The sequence below is a fragment of the Callorhinus ursinus genome, unplaced genomic scaffold (assembly GCF_003265705.2).
Source record: "Callorhinus ursinus isolate GAN/ISIS: 27379988/994484 unplaced genomic scaffold, GSC_fseal_2.0 scaffold1, whole genome shotgun sequence".
In the NCBI taxonomy this organism is placed as follows: Eukaryota; Metazoa; Chordata; class Mammalia; order Carnivora; family Otariidae; genus Callorhinus; species Callorhinus ursinus.
Genome location: NW_027397063.1, coordinates 113,406,291 through 113,430,365, shown reverse-complemented (window position 1 = coordinate 113,430,365; position 24,075 = coordinate 113,406,291). Strand labels below are relative to the sequence as shown.

The following is a 24,075-nucleotide window of genomic DNA, read 5'->3' as shown; positions in this document are numbered from 1 at the left end:
ATCACACACATATTATGATGTAACAGTGATTATTAACTAAAATAAAACAAAGCAAATATACTTTGCTATAAGCACGTCATAAAATAACTGTGGTTCTTTCCTCTTCTAAATGGGGGATGTGGTGGCTGGCATCAGGGAGGGGGATAAAAGGCTGGAAAACTCATCGGCGGTATTTTTTTTTAAAGATTTTATTTATTTATTTGACAGAGAGAAAGCACAAGCAAGGGGAACGGCAGGCAGAGGAAGAGGGAGACCAGGCAGAGGAAGAGGGAGACGGAGAAGCAGGCTCCCCACTGAGCAGAGCCCAACATGGAGATCGATTCCAGGACCCCGAGATCATGACCAGAGCTGCCAAAGGCAGACACTTAACCAACTGAGCCACCCAAGTGCCCCTCATCAGTCACATTTAAACTGAGACAGCATGTTACCAGTATGCCTGCTGAGGACAGAATTAACTACGTGTTGGCCAGACAAACTGACAAACTGACTGGGAGACTGATTACAAACAGGGGATTAAGCAAATAAGCAAATATATTGTGGTTAACAGAAATCCAGATTTCTCAATGTCAGAAAACAGAATTACAAATGTTGAAAGGCAAAGGGTAAAAAAATCCTGTGGTGGTAGATCTAATAAATTAAAGACATTGATAAGAGCTCATGATTTTTAATAGATAAAGAAATATATCTCTGTGTTTATATATGCTCAAATATATGTAAACACACATATACATGTTACCTAGCTGTTTTACGAAAAGGCCTAGATACAATTGCATGGCAATACCAATGGGCATATACAGTGCCCAAATCTTGGATTCTAAATACTTTTTGCATATGGAATCAGGACTCTTAATATATGATATTAAGTGGCATACAATATTCCCTTCTACTCCTTAATTCTTCAGTGTATATCTCCTAGACACAAAGGACATTCTCATACTTAACCAGAATTTGTTCATAAAAATAAGGAAAATAATACTGATATAGTTCTACTGTATAATTCACACATTCCATTCAATTTTTCCAGTTATAGGTCCAGGATCCAACCCAGGTTACTTGTTGCATTTTGTTGTCATTTATTAGTTTTCTTCATTCTAAAACAGTACCTCAGTCTTTCCTTACCTTCACTGACTCTAACATTTTCCAGGAATACAGGTCAATTACTTTGTAGAATATTACTCAATATGTATTTGCCTAATGTTTTGTCCTAATCAGATTCCAGCTATGTATTTTTAGAATGAATACACTGAAGTGCTGGAGTGTTCCTCTTACTATATTTTATCAGGAGGCAAATAATGTTAATTTCTCCTATTACTACTGATGTTCATTTTTATCACTTGATTAGGATAGTCTACTAGGTTTTTCTGGTATAATAAGTTAACAAGAAGTATCTTATGGGCCTATTTTGGGACTAACTATCCTGTTTCACATCAAATTTTCACCCACTTGTTTTAATAAACATTTATTATTTTATTGGCTGGGGTGCCTGGGCAGCTCAGTCGGTTAAGCATCTGCCCTCAGCTCAGGCACAATCTGGGGGTCCTGAGATCTAGCCCCATATCAGGCTCCCTGCTCAGCAGGGAGTCTGCTTCTCCCTCTCCCTCTACCTGCCGCTCCCCCTGCTTGTGCTCTGTCAAATGAGTAACTAAAATCTTAAACAAAACAAAAACAAACATGCCAAAATGTTAACAGTTGGTGAAGGTGAAGGAAGGCTATATGGGAATTCTTTGTATACTTCCTGCAAATTTTCAGTTAAGTCAAAAAAAATTTTTTTTAAATGTTTGGTATTTCCTTCCCTAAAATTGAGGACTGTAAAAACTCCAATCATTCTTCTAAGAAAACTTCCTAGGTAGATTTCTAGGACTTGTGAACTAATGGCTTGAGTCATCACATCTGCACTCTAAAGCCAACCATTAAAATTTTATGCCTGTGTTTCCACAGTAAAAAAAATAAGAAAATTATAACATAGATGTTTTAGATTAGAGCAGGGTTTCTAAACCTCGGTGCTATTATTATTTTGTTGTAGGAGGATGGTCCTGTACATTGTAGAAATTTAGCAGACCCCTGAACTCTACCCACTAGATGCCAGGAATACCCCCACCCCTTGAGTTATGACAACCAAGAAAACCTCTAGATAATGCCAAATGGCCCATAGAGGGCAAATTAGCCTCAGGTTGAGAACCATTAGATAAGAAGATAAAAGCTGCCAATTCTATAATCATAATTCACAAGGATCACATTTTTTCCTATTCTACAGACCCAAGATCCTTGGCAAACATCTATTTTAAAAAATACCAACACCTATTAGGATGGCTACTATCAAAAAACACAAAAGTGATGGCAAGGATGTGAAAAAAATTGCTTTTGTAGCTGGTGGGAATGTAAAATGGTACAGCTATGGTGGAAAACAGTATAGCAGTTCCTTAAAAAAATTAAAAAGAGAACTACAATATGATTCAGCAATTCCACTTCTGGGTATATATCCAAAGAATTGAAAACAGTCTTAAAAAGATACTTGTATATTCATGTTCATAGCAGCATTAGTTCGAGTCCAGCATTGGGCTCCTTGCTCAATGGGGAGTCTGCTTCTCCCTCTGCCTGCCACTCCCCCTGCTTGTGCTCTTTCTCTCTGACAAATAAATAAAATCTTTTAAAAAATGCAAGTTAAAGTAGTGTGACACCATTATTTTGTCCAACGAATTAAAATACTAAAAGGGTTAAAAAATATTAAAAGGGTTGGCAGATATGCAAAATAATACTAACTCTTCCGCAGTGTGGCTAGGGTTATAAATTTTAAGGTATTTTAAGGTACGCAATTTGGCAGAATTCTTTTTTTCTAAAAAAGGGGAACTTTTGATCTAATAATTTCACTTCTAAGAATCCATCCTATAAAATACATGTATGTAGGGGCACCTGGCCAGTTCAGTCAGTGTAGCATGCGACTCTTGGTCTCGGGGTTGTGAGTTCAAGCCCCAAGTTGGGCATAGAGCCTACTTAAATTAATTAATTAATTAATTAATTAAAAAAATTTTAAAACCACAAAATACATGTTTAAAGATCTATAAAATATTCCTTAACAACACTGTTTTAGTAAAGAATAATGGGAAGTTGGGGTGCCTGGGTGGCTCAGTCATCAGGCGTCTGCCTTTGGCTCAGGTCATGATCCCAGGGCCCTGGGATCGAGCCCCGCATTGGGCTCCCAGCTCCGCAGGAAGCCTGCTTCTCCCTCTTCCACTCCCCCTGCTTGTGTTCCCTCTCTTGCTGTGTCTCTCTGTCAAATAAATAAATAAAATCTTTAAAAAAAAAAAAAAAGAATAATGGGAAGTAAGCAAAAAAACCAGAAGTATGTATGTTTAATAACTAATAGCTGCTAATAATGCCACAGAATGTTGAAAAAGCTTTAAAAAGAGAAGAGTGGGAGTGCCTGGGTGGCTCAGTCAGTTAAGCGTCTGACTCTTGATTTTGGCTCAGGTCATGATATCAGGGTCCTGGGATCGAGCCCTGGGTAGGAGCTCTGCACACACTGGGAGACTGCTTGAGGATTTCTCTTCCTCTCCCACTGCCTCTCCCTCCGCTTGCACTCTTATTCTCTCTCGTTCTCTAAAATAAATACATCTTTTTAAAAAATAAAAAGAGAGAAGTGGACCTCTGAAAGAGCCAAGATGCACAAAATGCATTAAATTAAAAAGGGAGAAACTATAAAGATCTCATTTTTAAAAAAAAGATATATTTATACATAAAGGTATGTAAATACATACATTGCATTAGGATTAGTACCTATAAGCTAAACTGCTGACACAGTTATCTTGGAGGATAAAAAGTAGATGGGCAATTACAGGAATAACTTCAATTTTCGGTTTCACAATTTATCAATTGTACTATGCCCCCAATTTTAAAAAAAGGCACATCAAACTTGGGCCAGAATACTGTATCCTCAGTAAGAAGGAAACCTTCTGATTTAGGTAAGGTGGTAGTAAAGCATAAGAGAAACAGTAAAAATTAAGTTACCAGTTACTACCTTTCTGATATTTGGGGATCAATATAAAGACTAATAAAGGGTAACAAAAAGAGGAATTAGAATGAAGATATCCTTATATAACTACTATCTCTGAAACCTAAAACTGTAATTATCTGTTTTAGTACAGGCTTATTTTATTATACTTCACAGATACTGTGCTGTACTCTTTACAAATTGAAGGTTTGTGGCAAAACTGCATCAAGCAAGTCTATCAGCGCCATTCTTCCAACAGCATTTGCTCACTGTCTCTATGTCTCATTTTGGTAATTCTCTCAGTATTTCAAACTTTCTCATTATTACTGTATTTGTCATGGTGATCGGTGGTCAGTGATCTTTGCTGTTACTACCGTTCGTTCTTTAGGGGTGCCATGAACCATACCACAGAAAATGGCGAACTTAATCAATAAATGTTGTGTCTATTCTGACTGCTCCACCAACCAGCTGTTCCCATCTCTCTCCCTCTCCTAGGGCTTCCTCGTTCTCTAAGACACAATATTGACATTAAGCCAATTAATAACCCTACAATGGCTTCTAAGTGTTAGAGTGAATGGAAGAGTTGCATGTCTCACACTTTAAATAAAAAGCTGGAAATGATACAGCTTAGTAAGAAGGCATGTTGAGAGCCAAGACAGGCAAAAGCTAGGCCTCATGTGCCAAAAAATTAGCCAAGTGGTGAATGCAGAAGAAAAGTCCTTGAAGGAAATTAAAAGTGCTACTCCAGTGAACACATTAATAACAGGAAAGCAAAACAGACTTATTGCTGATATGGAGAAAGTGTTTGTGGTCTAGATAAAAGATCAAACCAGCCACACCATTCCCTTAAGCCAAAGCCTCATGCAAACAAGGCCTTAACTCTCTTGAATTCCATGAAGACTGAAAGAGGTGAGGAAGCTGCAGAAGTTTGAAGCTAACAGACTTTGGTTTAAGAGGTTTAAGGAAAGAAGCTATAAAAATGCAAAGAGAAGTGTTAATATAAGAAGCTGCAGGAGGTTGCCCAGAAAATCTAGCTAAGATCATTAATGAAGGTGGCTACAATAAACAACAGCTTTTAAATGTAGATAAAATAGCTTTATATTAGAAGAGAATGCTATGACTTTCACAGCTAAAGAGCAGAAGTCAATGCCTGGCTTCAAAGCTTCAAAGGGCAGACTGACTCTCTTTTAGGGGGCTAATATAGCTAGTGACTTTAAGGTGAAGCCAGTGCTCAATGACCTTTCCAAAATCCTAGGACACTTAAGAATTATGCTAAATCTATTCTGCCTATGTTCTATATATGGAACAACAAAGCCTGATGGCAGCAAATCTGTTTACAACATGGTTTACTGAATACTTTATGCTTACTACTGAGACCTACTGGTAATAAAAAAAAGATTCTTTTCAAAACATTAGTGCTGACAATGCACCTGATCACCCAAGAGCTCTGGGTAGAAATGACAGGCATAGTATGTATGGCAGAGACTGCTGTTTGTCCCTCAGTATTCTTTCTGCTCTTCCTTTATTAACTAGAATCTCTTACTCTTAGTCAAGCACATGCCTGGCCAACCAAAGACTACATTTCCCAGCCTCTTAAAGTATGGCCATGTGACTAATTCCTGGCTAATAAGATGTGAACAGCAATGAGGCGTATTAATGATATCCTTAAAAAGAATAGGTGTGGCCTCTACTCTTGCTTTTCCTGTTCCTGCTGGCTGGACCATAATACTCTGAGAAGTTGAAGCACTAGATAGAAACTGCATGTTAACATGACAGAGCAGCAAGATGGAAGAAACCTGGTTCCACAACACTGTAAATCCTAGTATAATTGTATCTGCTGTTACATGTGAAAAATAAAGAAAATTACAAACTCTTCATTCAACTGAATAATATTCACAAGAACAGTATTGTTTATCTATGAGGACGTGCCATAGCATCTCTTAAAGACTAGCTACTGGGGGTCAGTCAGTAGCACATGCAACTCTTGATCTAACGGTTTGTTGAGTAAGCCCCATGTTGGGCGTGGAGCCTACTTTAAAAAATAAATTAATTAAACTAAAAAAAAAAATTAGCTGCTAAACCTGTGTTTATATCAGAAAAGGATTTACCATTGAACACAGACCACCTACAAACAGCTGACATTCAACAAAACATTAGTATGTACATATTCATATACACTCACAGGCTATTCTTGCATAAGAGTAGTCATCTGTAAGTCCTCAGCATAAATCAGATGAAGGTAACTAAAAATGAGCACAGTGTTATAAGACAGGGCCATTTTAAAACCTTGATACTTACTGATACATTAGCACTGTCACTGCTTGCAATCTCAGCTGCCTTCTCGATTATCTGTTAAAAAAAAAAACTTTTTAAATTTTGGCACTTGTATTCGTAAAATTTTAATTGTATATGATTACAATTGTACTTAGACTACAAGAAACAATATAGGGTCTGGCATTTCTATGCTTTATAATGTAAACATGAATTTTAAATGCAAAATGGTATTATGTGGTGATTCCCAATCTTCAAACTCCTGACAACTGAGAGTCAATGGTATTATTATAAGGGACTGTAACTCCTAGGGTGCACTAGCATTGTCTGTAGATAAAATAAGCAAAGGCTTCAACATGTATGTGAAAGAATTTTTCTTCGGTATGTGAAAGAATTTTAAATACAGGTAAATATTTTCTGATTAAGAAAATGCAAAGGTATGTAAGAGTTACTAAATAAGTTTTTGTCATTTGCCATTGGTTTTTCTAAATTAACAAAAGTAGAGTATCAAGAGATAGTCTAAAAATATCTTTTGAATTCATTAAGTTCAAAACGGGCTCTGATTCTTGAAAAGATGGGAAAATCAGTGGTTAAAGAATCTGAAGATTTATATCCAGTTACTGAATTATATAATCGTAAATGAATAATTTAACTGTATCCTCAAATGTATAGTGATAACTCCTATCCTATTTCATACAGTTGTTATGACAAAATGAGTTATTAAAATTATCAAGAACCATAAAATTGTCTTGAAAAGCAAAATATACACAAGTGATCACAACAAAAATTATTAAATTAAATAAAAAGAATACAGGGAACTTTCACTTTTTCTGTCTTATTTGATTTTTTAAATGATCACATATAAATTATACAATTTTTAAAAACCCAGTAAGTATAAATATATTTATACATATTTAAAGACAAAATCCTCTATCCCAAATTGATCTTCAAAGACAGACTCTCTAAGAGATTACAAAGGCAAAAGGAAAGTTTAGTGACTTAAGCAATGCTGAAATAAAACATTTTAAAGAACTGGACTTCTAAACTACTTGTATTTGCATAGGATATTCTATTTGTAAAAATGCTTCAAAAAGCACCTCATTTGATCCAAAAGAAACTATAACTGATTGCTGAACACATACTATAAGTGAACACAAAAGTAGTCACAGCTTGGAGTATAAAATGTATCACAAGTAGCGATGCCTTCTGGTTAAATTGCTATCCTCAAGAAATAAAGCCATGGCATGAATGCAACGGATGATTCAAAATGTACCTTTTTCTACTCAACACTAAGGTATACGGTTCTTGACATTTTTGGGATTTCTACTGTACTAACCACAAAATTTAATTTGGCTGTATATTACTGATCAGAAAATCATTTCTTATGTGGATAAAATTCAATTAAAATGAGAACTGAAGAAGATACATTAGATAACAAATTTAATTTACATATTACTTTAAAAATTTATACAGGTCTGATAATGCTGAATTTTAAGATACAAATAAGTTAAAAGATAGATTAACTTGAATATTATTCAGTATAATATCAATTTTTAAAAAGGAATCTTATTTTCACATAGATTTAAGGAAATAAACTTGTTACTATCTGAGAATTTGCTCCAAGATTTTCTCATAAAAATCGCATCAATCATACCTCAAACAAAGATGCCAAACCTTAAGATAAAACATATGACAGCTTAGCTCTCAGAATGTAAATTAGCATAGCCCCATTTTCAACTCCACCAGATACCCCCCTGATACTCAAGATAAGCAGTTTGTATACTAAAGAAATGTGTTTAGAAATGGAAGTCCTTGCTATAGATTCTACACAAATAACAGTACCTTAGGAAGTCTACTAATAGTAACATTCAACATAAATCATTTGTTCTTTGAATACCAATTCTAACACAGCAGTGACTATGTCTTTAATCCCTAAACTAACATGCTGGGCAAGCTTCAGTGTATATTTCACATGCTCAGACTTACACGAATGCATTTATAGCGTTTTAAATTCAAAAGAACCTCAGAGAACAATTATGACTTCCTCATTTTATAAGTGAGAAATCTGACCTCCAGAGATATTATGTCTCACCTGGTCAGTGATAAAGCCAAGATTAAATACAAGTTTAGTTGGCTCCAGGCTCAGTGGTCTTTCCACTGAATCAAGCTGCCAATGTATGTGACGTTTGGAAGAGAAACAAACATGTAAAGCTTAAACCATAAACATGCAGAGCCAAGAACTAATGATTCAGTGATTTTCATGCATAGTGGTCCTTTAAATAATGAGCTTACCTTATCAAAGGGAGGATAATAATAAGGTTGTTTTTTATTCTCTGGGAATTTGATATGCAAAGCTGTTGCATTTTCAGTATATGGATTTGTTTGAACAGTTCCCATCGGATTCAACATTTCTTCAAGTTCATCTAAAATATGCAAATAATTTTGATTCTTAAAAAATGTTTTTAAAACTAAACTAAAATAAATCCTTAAGAGAAAATTATTTTAAAAGTATGTCACCTAAGGAATTTGGCAGACAATTTTATCAGTAAGCCTCTAATTTTCTGTAATACTTGACACAAGAACTGAATGTGAGTTTACATACATCTCTAAAATGAGAAAGTTTATAAAAATATCTGCCCCCCCCTCTGCAAATTTAACAAGTATCCTCAATCTTGGAAAAAAAAAAAAACTTAACTGGAATTGCTCTCCATCAAAATAAGGTGACCCATAGAATTTTTTTATTACTTCATCACGTATATGGATTCCTTATCTTCCCTGGTCATCACAGTACCCAAACTGGTATTTTGAGAGTCATCAACAACATTCTTTTGGACAAATCTAATGTTGTTTATGCTCCTCAATTATCCCATAAACTGCTGATACAGTTAAAGGGCTCTCTGGTAGTTTCTGCAACACTCCATTCAAGTGGTACTCCTTTAACCAAATGAACTGCTTATTTCTTTAAGGCACTCCCTCTGTTCCACCACAGTCCATTCACAGAATTGGGCATGGGAATCTTAGATTTCAATGTTCTCATTAAACTTTTTCATTTCACAGATAAGTAACTGTTGAAGAGACAGTAAACTCAAGAGAACAGAATTAGCAGTACAACCTAAAGTCTCTCCTCTCCAAACTATTACCTCCTTCCTTATACTGATTTTTAGCACAGCTGTTCTCTCCTAAGGAAATAAAAATCCATTGTGTCCAGGCCTAATGTCCAAATATTATGCATACTCAATTATTTACCAATGCTAGAAAATATTTTTTTAAAGATTTTATTTATTCATTTTGAGAGAGAGCGAGCACGAGCTGGGGGAGAGGCAAACTCCCTGCTGAGCAGGAAGCCCAATTGGGGGGTGGTGGGGGGGAGTCCCAGGACCTGGAGATAGTGACCTGAACTGAAATGAAGGCAGACACCTAATCATCTGAGCCACTCAGGAGCCCGGCTAGAAAATCTTTATAGAGTATTTCCAAGTTTCAGCTCATTGATCAATTCTTTGCTTGAGTTGTTTAATACTCTCAAATTTCTGATTCTGTTATCACCCAGAAGGAAGCAATTCTCATCATTTATATACCTCTAAAGCAGACAGATTTCTCAGCAAATTAAAATCCTATACTTATACTATCTGGTAGCATTATACTCCTTTGTCCTATCATACACAATCTATCTAAAGTAAAATGTATGGCACCTGGGTGGCTCAGTCATTAAGCATCTGCCTTCGGCTCAGGTCATGATCCTAGGGTCCTGGGATCGAGCCCCGGGTCGTGCTCCCTGCTCAGCAGGAAGCCTGCTTCTCCCTCTCCCACTCCCCCTGCTTGTGTTCTCTCTCTTGCTTTTTCTCTCTCTGTCAAATAAATAAATAAAATCTTAAAAAAAAATAAAAATAAAAAAACAAAGTAAAATGTAGCATTTTAGTATTCTTATTAGCCCCAAACATAGAGAGGTAACCTTGCTTAAAAGTAATTACAAAAGGCACACTAAAATATTTTATAAATAGAGTACAAACTGGTACAACCTCTACTGGAGAACAATTTGTGATTATCAAAATTACAAATGTATTTATTCTTGTTTTCATTTTAAAATTCCAAGTTTTTATTTTAATTCCAGTTAGTTAACATAGAATGTTATATCAGCTTCAGGTGTACAACCAAGTATTTATTCTTTAACTCAATAGACCCACCTCTATGAATTTATCTTAGACATATATACCTGCACATACGCAAGATTATTCATTGTAACACTGCTTAAATTATCAAAAGGTAAGTCTGCTTTAAGAACAGCAGCAGTAGGGCGCCTGGGTGGCTCAGCTGGTTAAGCAACAGCCTTCGGCTCAGGTCATGATCCTGGAGTCCCTGGACCAAGTCCCGCATCGGGCTCCCTGCTCGTCAGGGAGTCTGCTTCTCCCTCTGACCCTCCCCCCTCTTATGTGCTCTCTCTCTCTCTCTCTCTCTCTCTCTCTCTCACAAAAAAAAAAAAATTAAAAAAAAAAAAAAAAGAATAGCAGCAGTACTCTATATAGATACTAAGTTAAAAGGGCAAAAAGGAGAACACTGCACAGAATGCTACTTTAACAATAGGAAGAAAAATAGAAATCTACATTTGTATTTCCTAGTGTATACACGAAGAAATCTGGAAGATACAAAAGCAACCAGCAATGTGATTATATACCATTTAATGATGGCCTAGGGACTCCAGACAATAGATTTGAAGTTCCTTTGTTTCAGCTTCACTCCTACTGGGATAAAGTGACAATTCTAGAGCTGATACACGTATAGCAAATGTGTTCATTTATTATTTTTCATATTACATTTTGTTAGAGATGAAGTCAGGCTCATGGTAAGCCAAGTTAATAGTGCCTAAAATTGTCTATTTTGCTAAAAATACCAGTCAAGTTGCTTGGTGATTCTGGAGAACATGTGTGAGTCTAAATTAAAATTTTCAAAACAGTGTTAACTGCTGAAATGCATAATTTTTACTCTAACTATGAAGCTCATAGTTACTCTTAAGAAATGTATAAATGGGGGCGCCTGGGCGGCTCAGTCATTAAGCGTCTGCCTTCAGCTCAGGTCACGATCCCAGGGTCCTGGGACTAAGCCCCACATCAGGCTCCCTGCTCAGTGGGAGGCCTGTTCTCCCTCTCCCACTCCCCCTGTTTGTGTTCCCTCTCTCAATGTATCTCTCTGTCAAGTAAATAAATAAAATCTTAAAAAATGTGTAAATGCACACTTCTCTCCTATATTTGGGGGAAAACATGATTAGTAAAAACTATTTCAGGTATATGGAGGAAAGGGTAGAAACTGAAGAACATATACACACATAAAATATTAGAACATGAGTTTTAAATGTGTCTGTGAATAACTGATTATCTAAAGCCAATTTCTCAGATGTCAACTACTAATAAATGAGTATTTTCAAATGTTTGTCACCCACAAATACTTTTAAAATGCAAGTAAGTTCATAATTTTATTAATTATATTAAAGAACTATGAAGGCAGGGGGGAAAAAAAGAAAACCACTATTATAATGCGAAGTTTACACTAAAAATTTCAAACACTCAGGAAAAGCAGTATGGAATAATGGAAAGAATCAAGCAGTCTTTTGTACAAATCTTACTTTTGAACCAATCTGTAAGACTTAACTAACTTATCTCTAAGGTTCACTTTTCTCATCTGTAAAACGGAGATATGTAAATGGAGATAAAATGGAGATAATGGAGATAAAACTATCTACCTTGTTGGGGTGCTCTGAATATTTCAGAAATATAGGCATACGGAAGGTGCTCCTCTTAGCTCAAATTTCAGGTTAAAGCCAACTAAACACTTACTTACTGTGTTTTTACTATTCTTCCCATATTAGTGAATATTCCTTCTATTAGTGTAGAAATTTAGTACAACTACAAGCAAAAGGGTTGTTATAGAGAAGACACTGTTCCTTAGGAGAATTTCTCCAAAATCTATAAAAATAAAACTTTTAAAGCAAGAACATATTCACCGAGATAACAAATATATTCAGATACAAATCACTTTTTTAAATACATTAAAACAATCTGTGGGAATCTGTTTTAGAATAAATTTAAAGATACGAAAAGATGTTTCTTTACTAAACTGAAAGAATAGTGAGTCATAAAGAAACATTAACTAGTCCACATGCCAAAAGTTACTCTTTAAGGATTAGGATATAAGTCTTACCAGGAAATGAAGACCAGCTGTGCAATATTATGTCTCCAGATCGCAACTGTCCTTTAAAGTCAAAAACCATCGTATTTACCCATGCTACAGGATAATGCTGTTGAAAAAGATAGCACTGCATAAATATGCTGAAAAAGAACTTTAGCGTGTAAACATGTACATGCCCTTTGTTTCAAACATTTAGATCGAGAAATTTCTAAAGTTCCAGATGATTTCCAAAATATCCAAAATAAAACAAGATATACACGGAAAAATGTTCAAGATCTTTACAATGGTTCAAGAAAACTCTGAAAGCCAATTAATGTTTCATCATGAAATAATGTATCCAAAAAACATTATTTATTGTATAAACATTGTAAAAGATGAGGAATTTTTAATGATTCAAGAAAATACGTGTGATATGTCAGGTTATAAGTTTTATGAGCTTTAAGCCTCAGTAAACCTTAATGTAGGAGAAGGCAATGTCTGCAGGCATTGTAAAACTTATTTGTATTTCTTAAAAGGAAGCATAGACACCTAGACCAATTAACTTGGTCACAGTGTATCAAAAAACCTTATAGTCAAATACTTTGAGTAAAATTCTTTATCTGTGTAAGAAAAAATACTAAGGAAGTACCTCTTCTGTGACTTTTACACCCTAAAATTTATTTTTAAAAAACTGTATGATAATAACCAGAGGAAAAGCCTGCTTAATTCTTACGTTAAAGAATAAAGGACACAAATTCATGTAGTAACCAGTTTTTTTAAAACATATAAAATTCATGTCCCCATCCCTCCAAAACAACTTTTCATAAACTTAAAGAAAAATGAAAAAGACGGGACTAAAAATATGAAATGGAAGATGAGAATATGAGAAGAGGTACACCATCCTTTTTCCACAATTTCAAAATCTAAGAAACTGAAAACTAAAAGTTTAAATATAAAATATTTTATAAATAGAGTACAAACTGGTACAACCTCTACTGGAGAACAATTTGTGGTTCATTCATAATTCATAATTATGTTTATTCATAATTCATATGACAGCAAAACATGGCCAGAAATGGCATGAAGTTAACTGATATTCTGCATTTGTCTCATTTAATGTGAATATTCATATTCACAGCTAGTGATGTGTTTGATTACAGATTTGTGCCCCAGGCCCCACAGGTGTGCTGAGTAAAGTATGTTGTATGATCTTTCTAAAATTCACAAAATTCTGAATGTTCAAGCATATGTGGCACACAGAATTTCAATTAAGGTACTGTGGAAATATAATTTTCTTAATATTTTCATTCTTTTTTATCTATATTTTCTAAAGTATTATATTTATAATGGAACACTTATGATATTTGCTAAAATAATCTGCCAAAAGAGAAATAAATGAGCAAGACATAAAAATGAAGATTTATCATCTTTTTAAAATCACTTCATAGAGACCAAAGTTATATGCTATAATTTCACGTTACTCAATTATTTCAAAGAGTCTTAAAATTATTCCATTGTAAAAATTTTTCAGTAGTGTATAATTACCACTTTCCCAGATTTCCGGATGGTCTGATATTTACAGGGATTAATAGTTTTAGTCGACTTTTTCGTTTTCACTTTATCCAAAACTGCATAAACAGCAAAACATAATCGAGCCATTCGTGGAAGGTCACATGTATTTATATCAAATTCCAGTGGTTCATTCCAAATGTGATCATTTTTCCCTGATATCTCTGAGCTTACAATGGTTTTACAGAGGAGTTCAGTACCATGAAAAAGGCCAGCCCTGACATGAACCTGTAATGAGGGAGACAAAAGCAAACACAGAATTATGAATACTGCACCACTGAAACACCTTTACTCTGAAAAACAAACATGTACTGTAACAGTTTTTACATTCAACCAAATAAAAAAAACATGTACTGTAGCAGTTAATATAATTTAGTGAAATGCCAGTACATTTCCTAGAGGGCACCAACTCTAGGAAAAACTTTTCCATAGAACCATCAGGCTGTAAGTAATCAGTATATAATTCACTGAATTGTTATTTTAATCTATCTTTCACTTAATAAGTAAACCAACTAAAAAATGCACTATGTCTCAATGGTATAAACAGATCAGTAGAAACCAAGACCATAAGTATAAAAACTATTATCATATGCTCACCTCCACTGACTGCATTTACTTGGGGTCTTGCCTTATTCTTCTGTATAACTGGAAATTAAGTGATGGATAAAACGTCTCCAGAGTCTCTTTCTAATTCTAAATAATGTACGAACTGGTCGTTACAAGAGCCACCTTCTTTTTCTTTTTTTTTTTTAATATTTATTTATTTATTTGAGAGAGAGAGAGAATGAGAGACAGAGCATGAGGGGGGGGAGGGTCAGAGGGAGAAGCAGACTCCCCACTGAGAAGGGAGCCTGATGCGGAACTCGATCCTGGGACTCCAGGATCATGACCTGAGCCGAAGGCAGTGGCTTAACCAACTGAGCCACCCAGGCGCCCCCAAGAGCCACCTTCTTAAAGATATTCTATCCATATTTACAACTATCCTACACATCGTTTTCATTTTTTCCTAAAGACACAGGTCCACAGTGATGCAGGACATATGTGCAATGTCCCGGAAAATTTTACTCACTCATTTATATAGTTTTTTAAATGACATAACCCAATTATCTCTAAACTTAAAAGTGAGTAGTACAGAACTAGAACAAATAATCCTAAAGTGTATACAGAATCACAAAAGACTCCCAAATAGCCAAAGCAACCTTGAGAAAGAACAAAGCTGGAGGCGTCACAATCCTAGACTTCAAGATAACACTACAAAACTGAAGTAATCAAAACAGTATGGTACTGGCACAAAAACAAAGACACTGATCAATGGAACAGAACAGAGAGCCCAGAGATAAACCCACACTTACTTGGTCAATGGATCTACAACAAAGGAAGCAAGAATAAACAATGGGGAAAAGATAGTCTCTTCAATAAATGGTGCTGGAAAAACTGAACAGCTACAAAGAAAAGAATGAAACTGGACCATCTTCTTACACCACATACAAAAATAAACTCAAAATGGATGAAAGACCTAAATGTGAGACCTGAAACCACAGAACTCAAATTACTCCCACAGAGGCAGCAATTTCTTGGACACTGGCCTTACCAACATTTTCCTAGATATGTTTCCTCCAGCAAAGGAAACAAAGTAAAAATAAACTACTGGGACTATACCAAATAAAAAGCTTTTTCACAGTAAAGGAAACCATCAACCTAACAAAAGTAGTCTACTGAATGGGAAAAGATATTTGCAAATGATATGCCTAATAAGGGGTTAATATTCAAAATATATAAAGAACTTATACAACTCAACACCTCCCAAAAATCAAACAATCCAATTAAAAAATAGGCAGAGGACCTGAACAGACATTTTTCCAAAGAAGACATTCAGATGGCCAACAAACACATGAAAAGATGCTCAACATCACTAATCATCAGGAAAATGCAAATCAAAACAACCATGAGATATCACCTTATACTTGTCAGATGGCTAGAATCAAAACAAGAAACAACAAATGCTGATGAGGACGTGGAGAAAGGGAATCCTTGTGCACTGTTGGTGGGAATGTAGCTTAGTGCAGCCACTGTGGAAAACAGCATGAAAGTTCCTTGAAAAATCACAAATAGGAATATCATATGATCCAACAGCTACATACCCTTTGGGTATTATTTACCCAAAGAAAACAAAAAAACTAGTTTGAAAAGACGTATACACCCTTACGTTTATTGCAACATTATTTATAATAGACAAGATATGTAAGCAACCCAAGTGTCCATCCACAGATGAATGGATAAAGATGTGCTGTGTGTGTGTGTGTGTGTGTGTGTGTGTGTGTGTTATGGAATATTACTCAGCCATATCAAAGGATGAGATCTTGTCATTTGCAACATTAGAAGGTATTATGCTAAGTGAAATAAGTCAGAAAGACAAATTCCACATGATTTCACTTATATGTGAAATCTAAAAACAAAGCAGGAAAAGACCCATGAATACAGAGAAAAACTGATGGTGGCTAGAGGGGATAGGGGAAGGGGATGGGCAAATGGGTGAAGGGGAGGAGGTACAGGCTTCCAGATATGGAATGAACAAGTCACAGGGATGAAAGGTAGAGCATAGGGAATATAATCAATGGTACTGTAACAGTGTTGTATGGTGACATATCGTAGCCACACTTGTAGTGAGCGTAGCATACTGCATAGAGTTGTACAATTACTATGCTATACACCTGAAATTAATTTAACATTGTGTGTCAACTATACATCAATAAAATTGGTTGACTAATAAGTTAAAAAATGAGTGGTGAAAGTAGAACTAAAAACAATACTAAAACACAGACTGGGGTGCCTGGGTGGCTCAGTTGGTTAAGCGACTGCCTTCGGCTCAGGTCATGATCCTGGAGTCTCGGGATTGAGTCCCACATCGGGCTCCCTGCTCAGCGGGGAGTCTGCTTCTCCCTCTGACCCTCTTCCCTCTCATGCTATCTCTCATTCTCTCTCTCAAATAAATAAATAAAATCTTTAAAAAAAAAAACACTGACTTAATGAAATACTTTATGGTCAAATGTTTTTATATTGATTTATTCAAATGTGATATTAGCATACAGTAGTACTCAATTTACTGTTTACTGAACGAATACATGTGAATATATAGGTTCGTCTTTAATTTAAAATGGGCTTATCAATAAAAATTGACTTATTAGAAGAGTTACTATCATTTTGAAAAGGAGTATCAAGAATACCCATTCTATCTAAAGATACAGAAACATATTTAAAAAGAAATACAAAATTTTAAGTAATACCATCAATTTTTAAAATTATAATTGCATAACTAAAACTATAGGTTAGTAGACTACACATTTCATAATGTAACAGGGCAAGAATGGCTTACTTTAATCAACAGTATTCATTTATCTAACTCCTACAAAATAAACACAGATTGGGGTGCCTGGATGGCTCAGAGCCTGATGTGGGGCCGATCTCACAACCCCGAGACCATGACCTGTGCTCAGCGTGGGGTCTGCTTAAGATAGTCTCTCTCTCCTTCTACCTCTGCCCCTCCCCCTCCTGCTTGCACACACATTCTCTCAAAATAAATAAAATCTTAAAATAAAAATAAACACAGATTAAAGGGTTAGATAAGTTAAAATCACTAAAAAGCTAATTAAAAAGAAAAGCTATTAAAAAGCTATCAGAATAACTACTGAAGCTGGGTGTTGGGTTCATGGAAGTTGATTACACTATTCTCTCTACTTTTGCGTACGTTTGAATTTTTCCTTTAAAAAAATTTCAAGCTGAAGAGAAGAAAATTATTTATTCCAATACAGATGGATTATTATTACATAGTAATCCATCTGATAAGTAAAGATTAAAGTAATAGGGATTACAAAGAATTGCTAAAAGCACTTGCGATAAATTCTCAGGCCACCAAGAATTTTTATCTGAACACACACCTGATTCCCTTCAACTTCACAGAAAAGGGATTATTCCTTCTACTCAAAACCTGTAGTTCCATCTTGCTCCAATTTCCCAAGTATTTAGACCTTGCTCCTTTGCTTCTCTGAATTGGAAAAAACCCCTCCCCAGCAGGCTATAAAACCTTTGCATTTCTCTCCTATGTCAAACTCAAACAAAAATCTTCTTCAGAACCTAACAATTCATAATGAGAATGGTGCCAGCATCTACTTAGACACTCATGTTTCTTACTTTCAATCCATAATCAAGCCTATACTGTAATACAAGGGGAAACTCGTTTATGATGTAATCTTATCATTTAAAATTTTGTTTTAATATATTGATTTTTTTTTTTTAAGTAGGCTCTATGCCCAACGTGGGGCTTGAACTCACAACCTCGAGATCAAGAGTTACATGCTCCACTAACTGAGCCAGCTAGGCACCCCTATAATGTACTCTTAAATGAAAAATAAAATAAAAAAAGACAATACATACGCACTAAAAGCATATTCACATTTTGATGGTGCAAAGAAATGAATACAAAGAAAACTAGTTATGGTAGGATAGCAAGAATACTGGTGATTTATCATTCTCATGTGATCTTGGATTATATTTTATAATGTTATCTTTAAAATACATTTTTAAGATTTTATTTATTTATTTGACAGAGAGAGACACAGTGAGAGAGGGAACACAAGCAGGGGGAGTGGGAGAGGGAGAAGCAGGCTTCCCGCCAAGCCACCCAGGCGCCCAATGGTTTAAATTCTATTCCTGTTTAGTAGTCTTAATTGGCAATGACTTTGCTGCACACCTCTCCAACCCAAGCACCAGCGTGGCCCCCATCTGCCTCTAGCTGTGCCACAGTGGTTTCGGTTCTTAAGGCATGCCAGGGGAGTTTGTCTTTGCCCAGGCAGTAGGCACTCCTTTCCTTTCCTCCTGTTGAACTCCTTTTAAGATAATGACTGGTGTGATAGTAGTGGAACCTTTCCTAACCTCCTGATAAACTAAAATTACCATTCACAGTGTGTTTATAAACTGGTGCTCAATCTTCCTGAGGTATATTAGGGATGAAAAGAAAACTTCGAAATCTGGATTTTATGCTCTTCCTACTTCCCATATAATTTTACTAACAATAAATGCCATTTATTGAGCAGTTCATGATAGCACCATTTCTTCATTGCTTAGGAGAAAATAATTTGGTTCTTATAGGCAATTACAGTTTTCTTTATAGAATAATGGTTATTTCTATTTTGTCATGACTATTAAAAATACTAGTATAGTAAGTGTCTCATAGTTTAGATACTATGAGTACAGCATAAAGGAAAATGCAAAGATTTTGTAAAAGTGCTATTGTATAATTCCTTCTTTATAATTATTGTTATATTCTTTACAGAGTAAAAATGAATCCCCAGACTTTTTGCTTTATTTCGGGGAACACAGGGAAATAGCATTTAAAGTAGTGTAGAGACATGGACTTAAAAGTTGACTGACAGGGCGCCTGGGTGGCTCAGTTGGTTAAGCGACTGCCTTCGGCTCAGGTCATGATCCTGGAGTCCCGGGATCGAGTCCCGCATCGGGCTCCCTGCTCAGCAGGGAGTCTGCTTCTCCCTCTGACCCTCTTCCCTCTCATGCCCTCTGTCTCTCATTCTCTCTCTCTCAAATAAATAAATAAAAAATCTTTAAAAAAAAAAAAAGTTGACTGACATTGTCTATTACTTATTTATTTAAATTTTGACACTGTTTAAAACAGGTAACCTTGAATGGGTTTTTTTTAAAAAAAGATTTTATTTGAGAGAGAGAGCACTCGTGTGTGTGCACATGCGAGTGGGGGGAGGGGCAAAGGGAGGGAGAGAGAAAATCTCAAGCAGACTCCACACTGAGTGTGGAGCTCAATGCGGGGCTAGATCCCACGACCCTGAGATCACAACCTGAGTCGAAATCAAGAGTGAAACACTCAACTGACTGAGCCACCCAGGTGCCCTGAAAGGTTGTTTTTAAAATGATTTTCATTTTCACTCATACTTGCATTAAATTTAATGAGTTTTGGATTGATTGTGAGCATTTGGTGTTATGCCTGTATTTAGATCTTAAATTTAGACCATCCAGCTATTTTGTGTGATACTTTCTAGAATAATAATTTTAAAATATTTTAAAGATGGGGGCACCCGGGTGGCTCAGTCATTAAGCATCTGCCTTTGGCTCAGGTCATGATCCCAGGGTCCTGGAATCAAGCCCCGAATCGGCTCCCTGCTCAGCGGGAAGCCTGCTTCTCCCTCTCCCACTCCCCTGCTTGTGTTCCCTCTCTCGCTGTCTCTCTCTGTCAAATAAATAAATAAAAATCTTTAAAAAAAAAAAAAGAATTTAAACCACTGAAAGACAACTTTGTTTTCAGGTAAGGTAAAAGTCTGGGTGTAAGGTAAGGTGTGAAAACAGAGGCAAGGAGATCAGTGGCGGAGGCTGTTGCTGTAATTCAGGGAGAGATTTACAGTAAAGGCTTAAACTATGAAATGTTCAGGAAGACAAAGAGTAAAGAATGGATAGTAAAGTATTTCAATGAGGTAGGATCAACAGTGTGTGATCAATTGATTAAATATGATAGGTAAGGGAGAGTGGCGACTCCAGTTGCTTTACCAAATATAAGAGGAAAAGTAGTTAAAGGAGTTAAGAGAATGAGTTGGGGAACAATAAATAAAGTTGGCTTTAGAAATGTGTACTGAGGATGTAAAAAGAGGAGTCTGGAACTGAAAGAGCTATCTGGGCTACAGGCAACGGTTTGAGAATCATAAGCAAAGGAGGTACAGTTTTTTGAATTTTCTTACAAAGAGGATATCAATAATTGTTTTCCACGATGTGAAGAATCCAAACGAGAGGAAAAACACTAAGAGGTGTTGCTGAGGCAAGGCCCACATGCCTCAAGCAAACAATCCATCTGACCTCTGAGTTCTGTGACCTCAAAACCTCCACAGTACTTCCTCTCCTTCCCCTCAGCCACACAAACCCAAACACATCCAGAATTTGACTTTGCCACACCCCAGATCTCCAAATCACTAACTGCTACATCTCAATCTCTACCCACCTCCCTTCCAACTCACTCTGACACTCCTATGGGAAAATCTGCTTGCCCTCTTTAAGGCCTCCATTTCAGTGACCAACACATCCCCCCAATCCCTGCTTTTCTCTATCACCTTTGTCTGCCTTTGCCTTCACCAAAACTCTGCCGATGTGTCTCTCTCTGTCACACTCATCCGAAGTCCATATGCTGGATAAACCTAATTACCTGCCTTTCCTCCATACTACATGTTTTGGAATCAACCAGCACCATGACTGACCAGTCTCAAATGTAAAATTATTCTTTTATCACTGCAAGAACATTTCTTACCTTTAATTAACTGCTGAAAACTTGCATAACCATTTACTCTCCTATAAGATGAGCCTTCCTCATATTCAATAAAACTATTTAAAAAAATAATGTAAAACCCCTATTTAAGCTCCTTTTTTTGGGTTAGGTTTTCTGTTAACTGAAGATGACATGCTTTGATGGATACCTCCTGTCTGTCAATCTATTCTATTTAGAAATGATAAAATACTAGAATAATGAAATACTAGTCTATTATTATCTATAAGATAAGGGAAGTAATGAGAAAGATCAAATTATGTAGCTAACAAAAAAAATCAGAATCCAATACTCACCAAATACAGATCATTGTTACTAAATTGCGAAGTCATGTCAGTGGGCAGATTGAGGATGGCATATATGTTAGGATGAAGTAAAGGGTTTAAAGAGTATTTTTCTCCCAGAAAAATGCAGGTTGCTTCATATGCACGTAATGCTCCACAAATCTCCAAGTAAAGATGTATGGGGGGTGGGGTGGGGGTTGTCATCTATTCACACGATTCCCCCCCATAGGAACATGATGTTCCTAAGACTACTTTAATTCTACTCTAGGCTCACCTGACCTTAAATGGCCACAGAAAAGTCTCTGCTGCCTCAACCTTACCCAAAACCCAGTCTGAGGTAAAAATATGTGTACAGAATTTCCTGAAAGATACACAATATATTTATTTCTTTGGGAAGTTCAAATATTACCATTCAATTAAAGATAAACCATCACATAGTTGAGTATAATACCTAGACTGAATTACTTTGGTCTCTTATAGAATGACTTTTCCTGGGGTGCCTGGGTGGCACAGTTGGTTAAGCCTCTGACTCTTGGTTTCGGCTCAGGTCACGATCTCAGGGTCCTGGGCTCTGTGCTCAGTACAGAGTCTGCTTAAGACTCTCTCTCCCACTACGGACTCTGAGAAACAAACTGAGGGTTCTAGAGGAGAAGGGTGGGGGGATGGGTTAGCTTGGTGATGGGTATTAAAGAGGGCACATATTGAATGGAGCACTGGGTGTTAAATGCAAACAATGAATTATTGAACCCTGCATCAAAAACTAATGATGTAATGTATGGTGATTAACATAATAAAATAAAATTTAAAAAAAAAGAGTCTCTCCCCCTCTGCCCCTCCCTGCCTGCATTCTCTCTCTCTCAAAATAAATAAATCTTTTAAAAAATGACTTTTCCTATTGTACTGTCAATATTATATTTTAAGCCTAACCAGTGAAAAGATTCTATAAAAGAAAGGTATGTGGGGGCGCCTGGGTGGCTCAGTTGTTTAAATGGCTGCCTTCAGCTCAGGTTATGATCCCAGGGTCCTGAAATCGAGCCCCGCATCGGGCTCCCTGCTCAGCAGAGAGCCTGCTTCTCCCTTTCCCTCTGCCTGCCGCTCTGCCTACTTGTGCTCTCTCTCTCTGTCAAATAAATAAATAAATATATATGAAAGATATGTGAGAGGCGCCTGGGTGGCTCAGTTGGTTAAGCATCCAACTCTTGGTTTTGGCTCAGGTCACAATCTCAGGGTCATGATTTGAAGCCCTGCTTCAGCCTACGCGCTCAGGAGGGAGTCTACTTGAGATTCCCTCTCCCCTTCTCCCCACTCATGTGTTCTCTCTCTCTTTAAAGTAATAAATCTTTAAAAAAAAAAATGAATGAATCTCTAAATTCTACCTCTGAAACTAATATACTATATGTTAATTAAATTGAATTTAAATTTTTTAAAAAAAGAAAGATGTGAAACATTATTTTATCTACTGTAATGATGCTAGTATGGGTGTTGGTGCCCACTCTATCTCCTACTGCGTCTCCTTCAGAAGGAACCACTAATATCTCTCAATTTATAGTAGTATCAGGATGAGTTCCAAACACCTGAATTACTAGTTTGTTTATCTTAGGAGTTTCTGAATATAACTGATCACATTTTCTTTGTTTTGACCACCAGCTATATTGCAAGAGAGCAAAATCTGTAGTCCAACATCAAGCAGTTATGGAGAATCTTACTATATACATACTTACTGTGAATCTTGCTCCTGACTTTTTTGACTATTAAATATCCTCAATTATTTTCTAAAAAGTCAAAATTTTGTATAGGGACACTGTGTATGTGTTGAGAGAGAGAGAGACAAAGAGACAGAGAGGGATCAAGCACACGTACACTTAGCTCAAACATTTGTAAAGTAGGATTCGGTAAATCATAAATAAAATGAAATATACATAAGACACATTTTGCATCTTTTGTATGATAGGACAGAATGAATTTGAGGATAAAAATTCTATTCAGTCCTTACTCTTGGTGACCCTGAACATTTACGAGACTTACGAATTTATCACCTTTTGAATACAGAATAGTTTATTCAGAAAAATTACAAGTTTAAAGAAATGAATATTTTTCAATGTTTTTGTAATAAAAACAAGCTACTTAAATTGCTAAACTTGAAAATGTTAGCATCTCTTGGTTTTTGACAATTTTTGAGAGTAAGAACATTTAGGAGTCTACTCCATAAGTACTCAAAAAATATTACTTAGTATTTAAAGAACCAAAACAAAAAAATGCTAGCTGTAATTCCATCAACCAACTTCTAAAAGAATTCAGATATAAGGAATGAAGTAAAATTATGGATCAGGTGGCTACAAAGCTCAAAAAAACTCAAGTATAATAAACTCGAAAAGTTCTATACTAGGGGCGCCTGGGTGGCTCAGTTGGTTAAGCGACTGCCTTCGGCTCAGGTCATGATCCTGGAGTCCCCGGATCGAGTCCCGCATCGGGCTCCC

The 24,075-nt window shown here is 36.1% G+C and overlaps 1 protein-coding gene across 8 annotated transcripts in view; it reads right to left on the bottom strand.

Moving 5' to 3' along the window:
• PIK3CB (phosphatidylinositol-4,5-bisphosphate 3-kinase catalytic subunit beta) overlaps window positions 1–24,075 on the bottom strand; it is a 199,898-nt gene that overhangs the window by 61,302 nt on the left and 114,521 nt on the right. For all 8 annotated transcript variants that reach the window (XM_073899405.1, XM_073899403.1, XM_025881567.2 and 5 more), the window contains 4 exons: window positions 13,961–14,212; window positions 12,449–12,545; window positions 8,552–8,682; window positions 6,287–6,337 (listed from right to left, as the gene is read on the bottom strand). In XM_073899405.1, coding sequence (XP_073755506.1) covers window positions 6,287–6,337; window positions 8,552–8,682; window positions 12,449–12,545; window positions 13,961–14,212 — 531 coding nt within the window. The remainder of the gene's footprint in view (window positions 1–6,286; window positions 6,338–8,551; window positions 8,683–12,448; window positions 12,546–13,960; window positions 14,213–24,075) is intronic.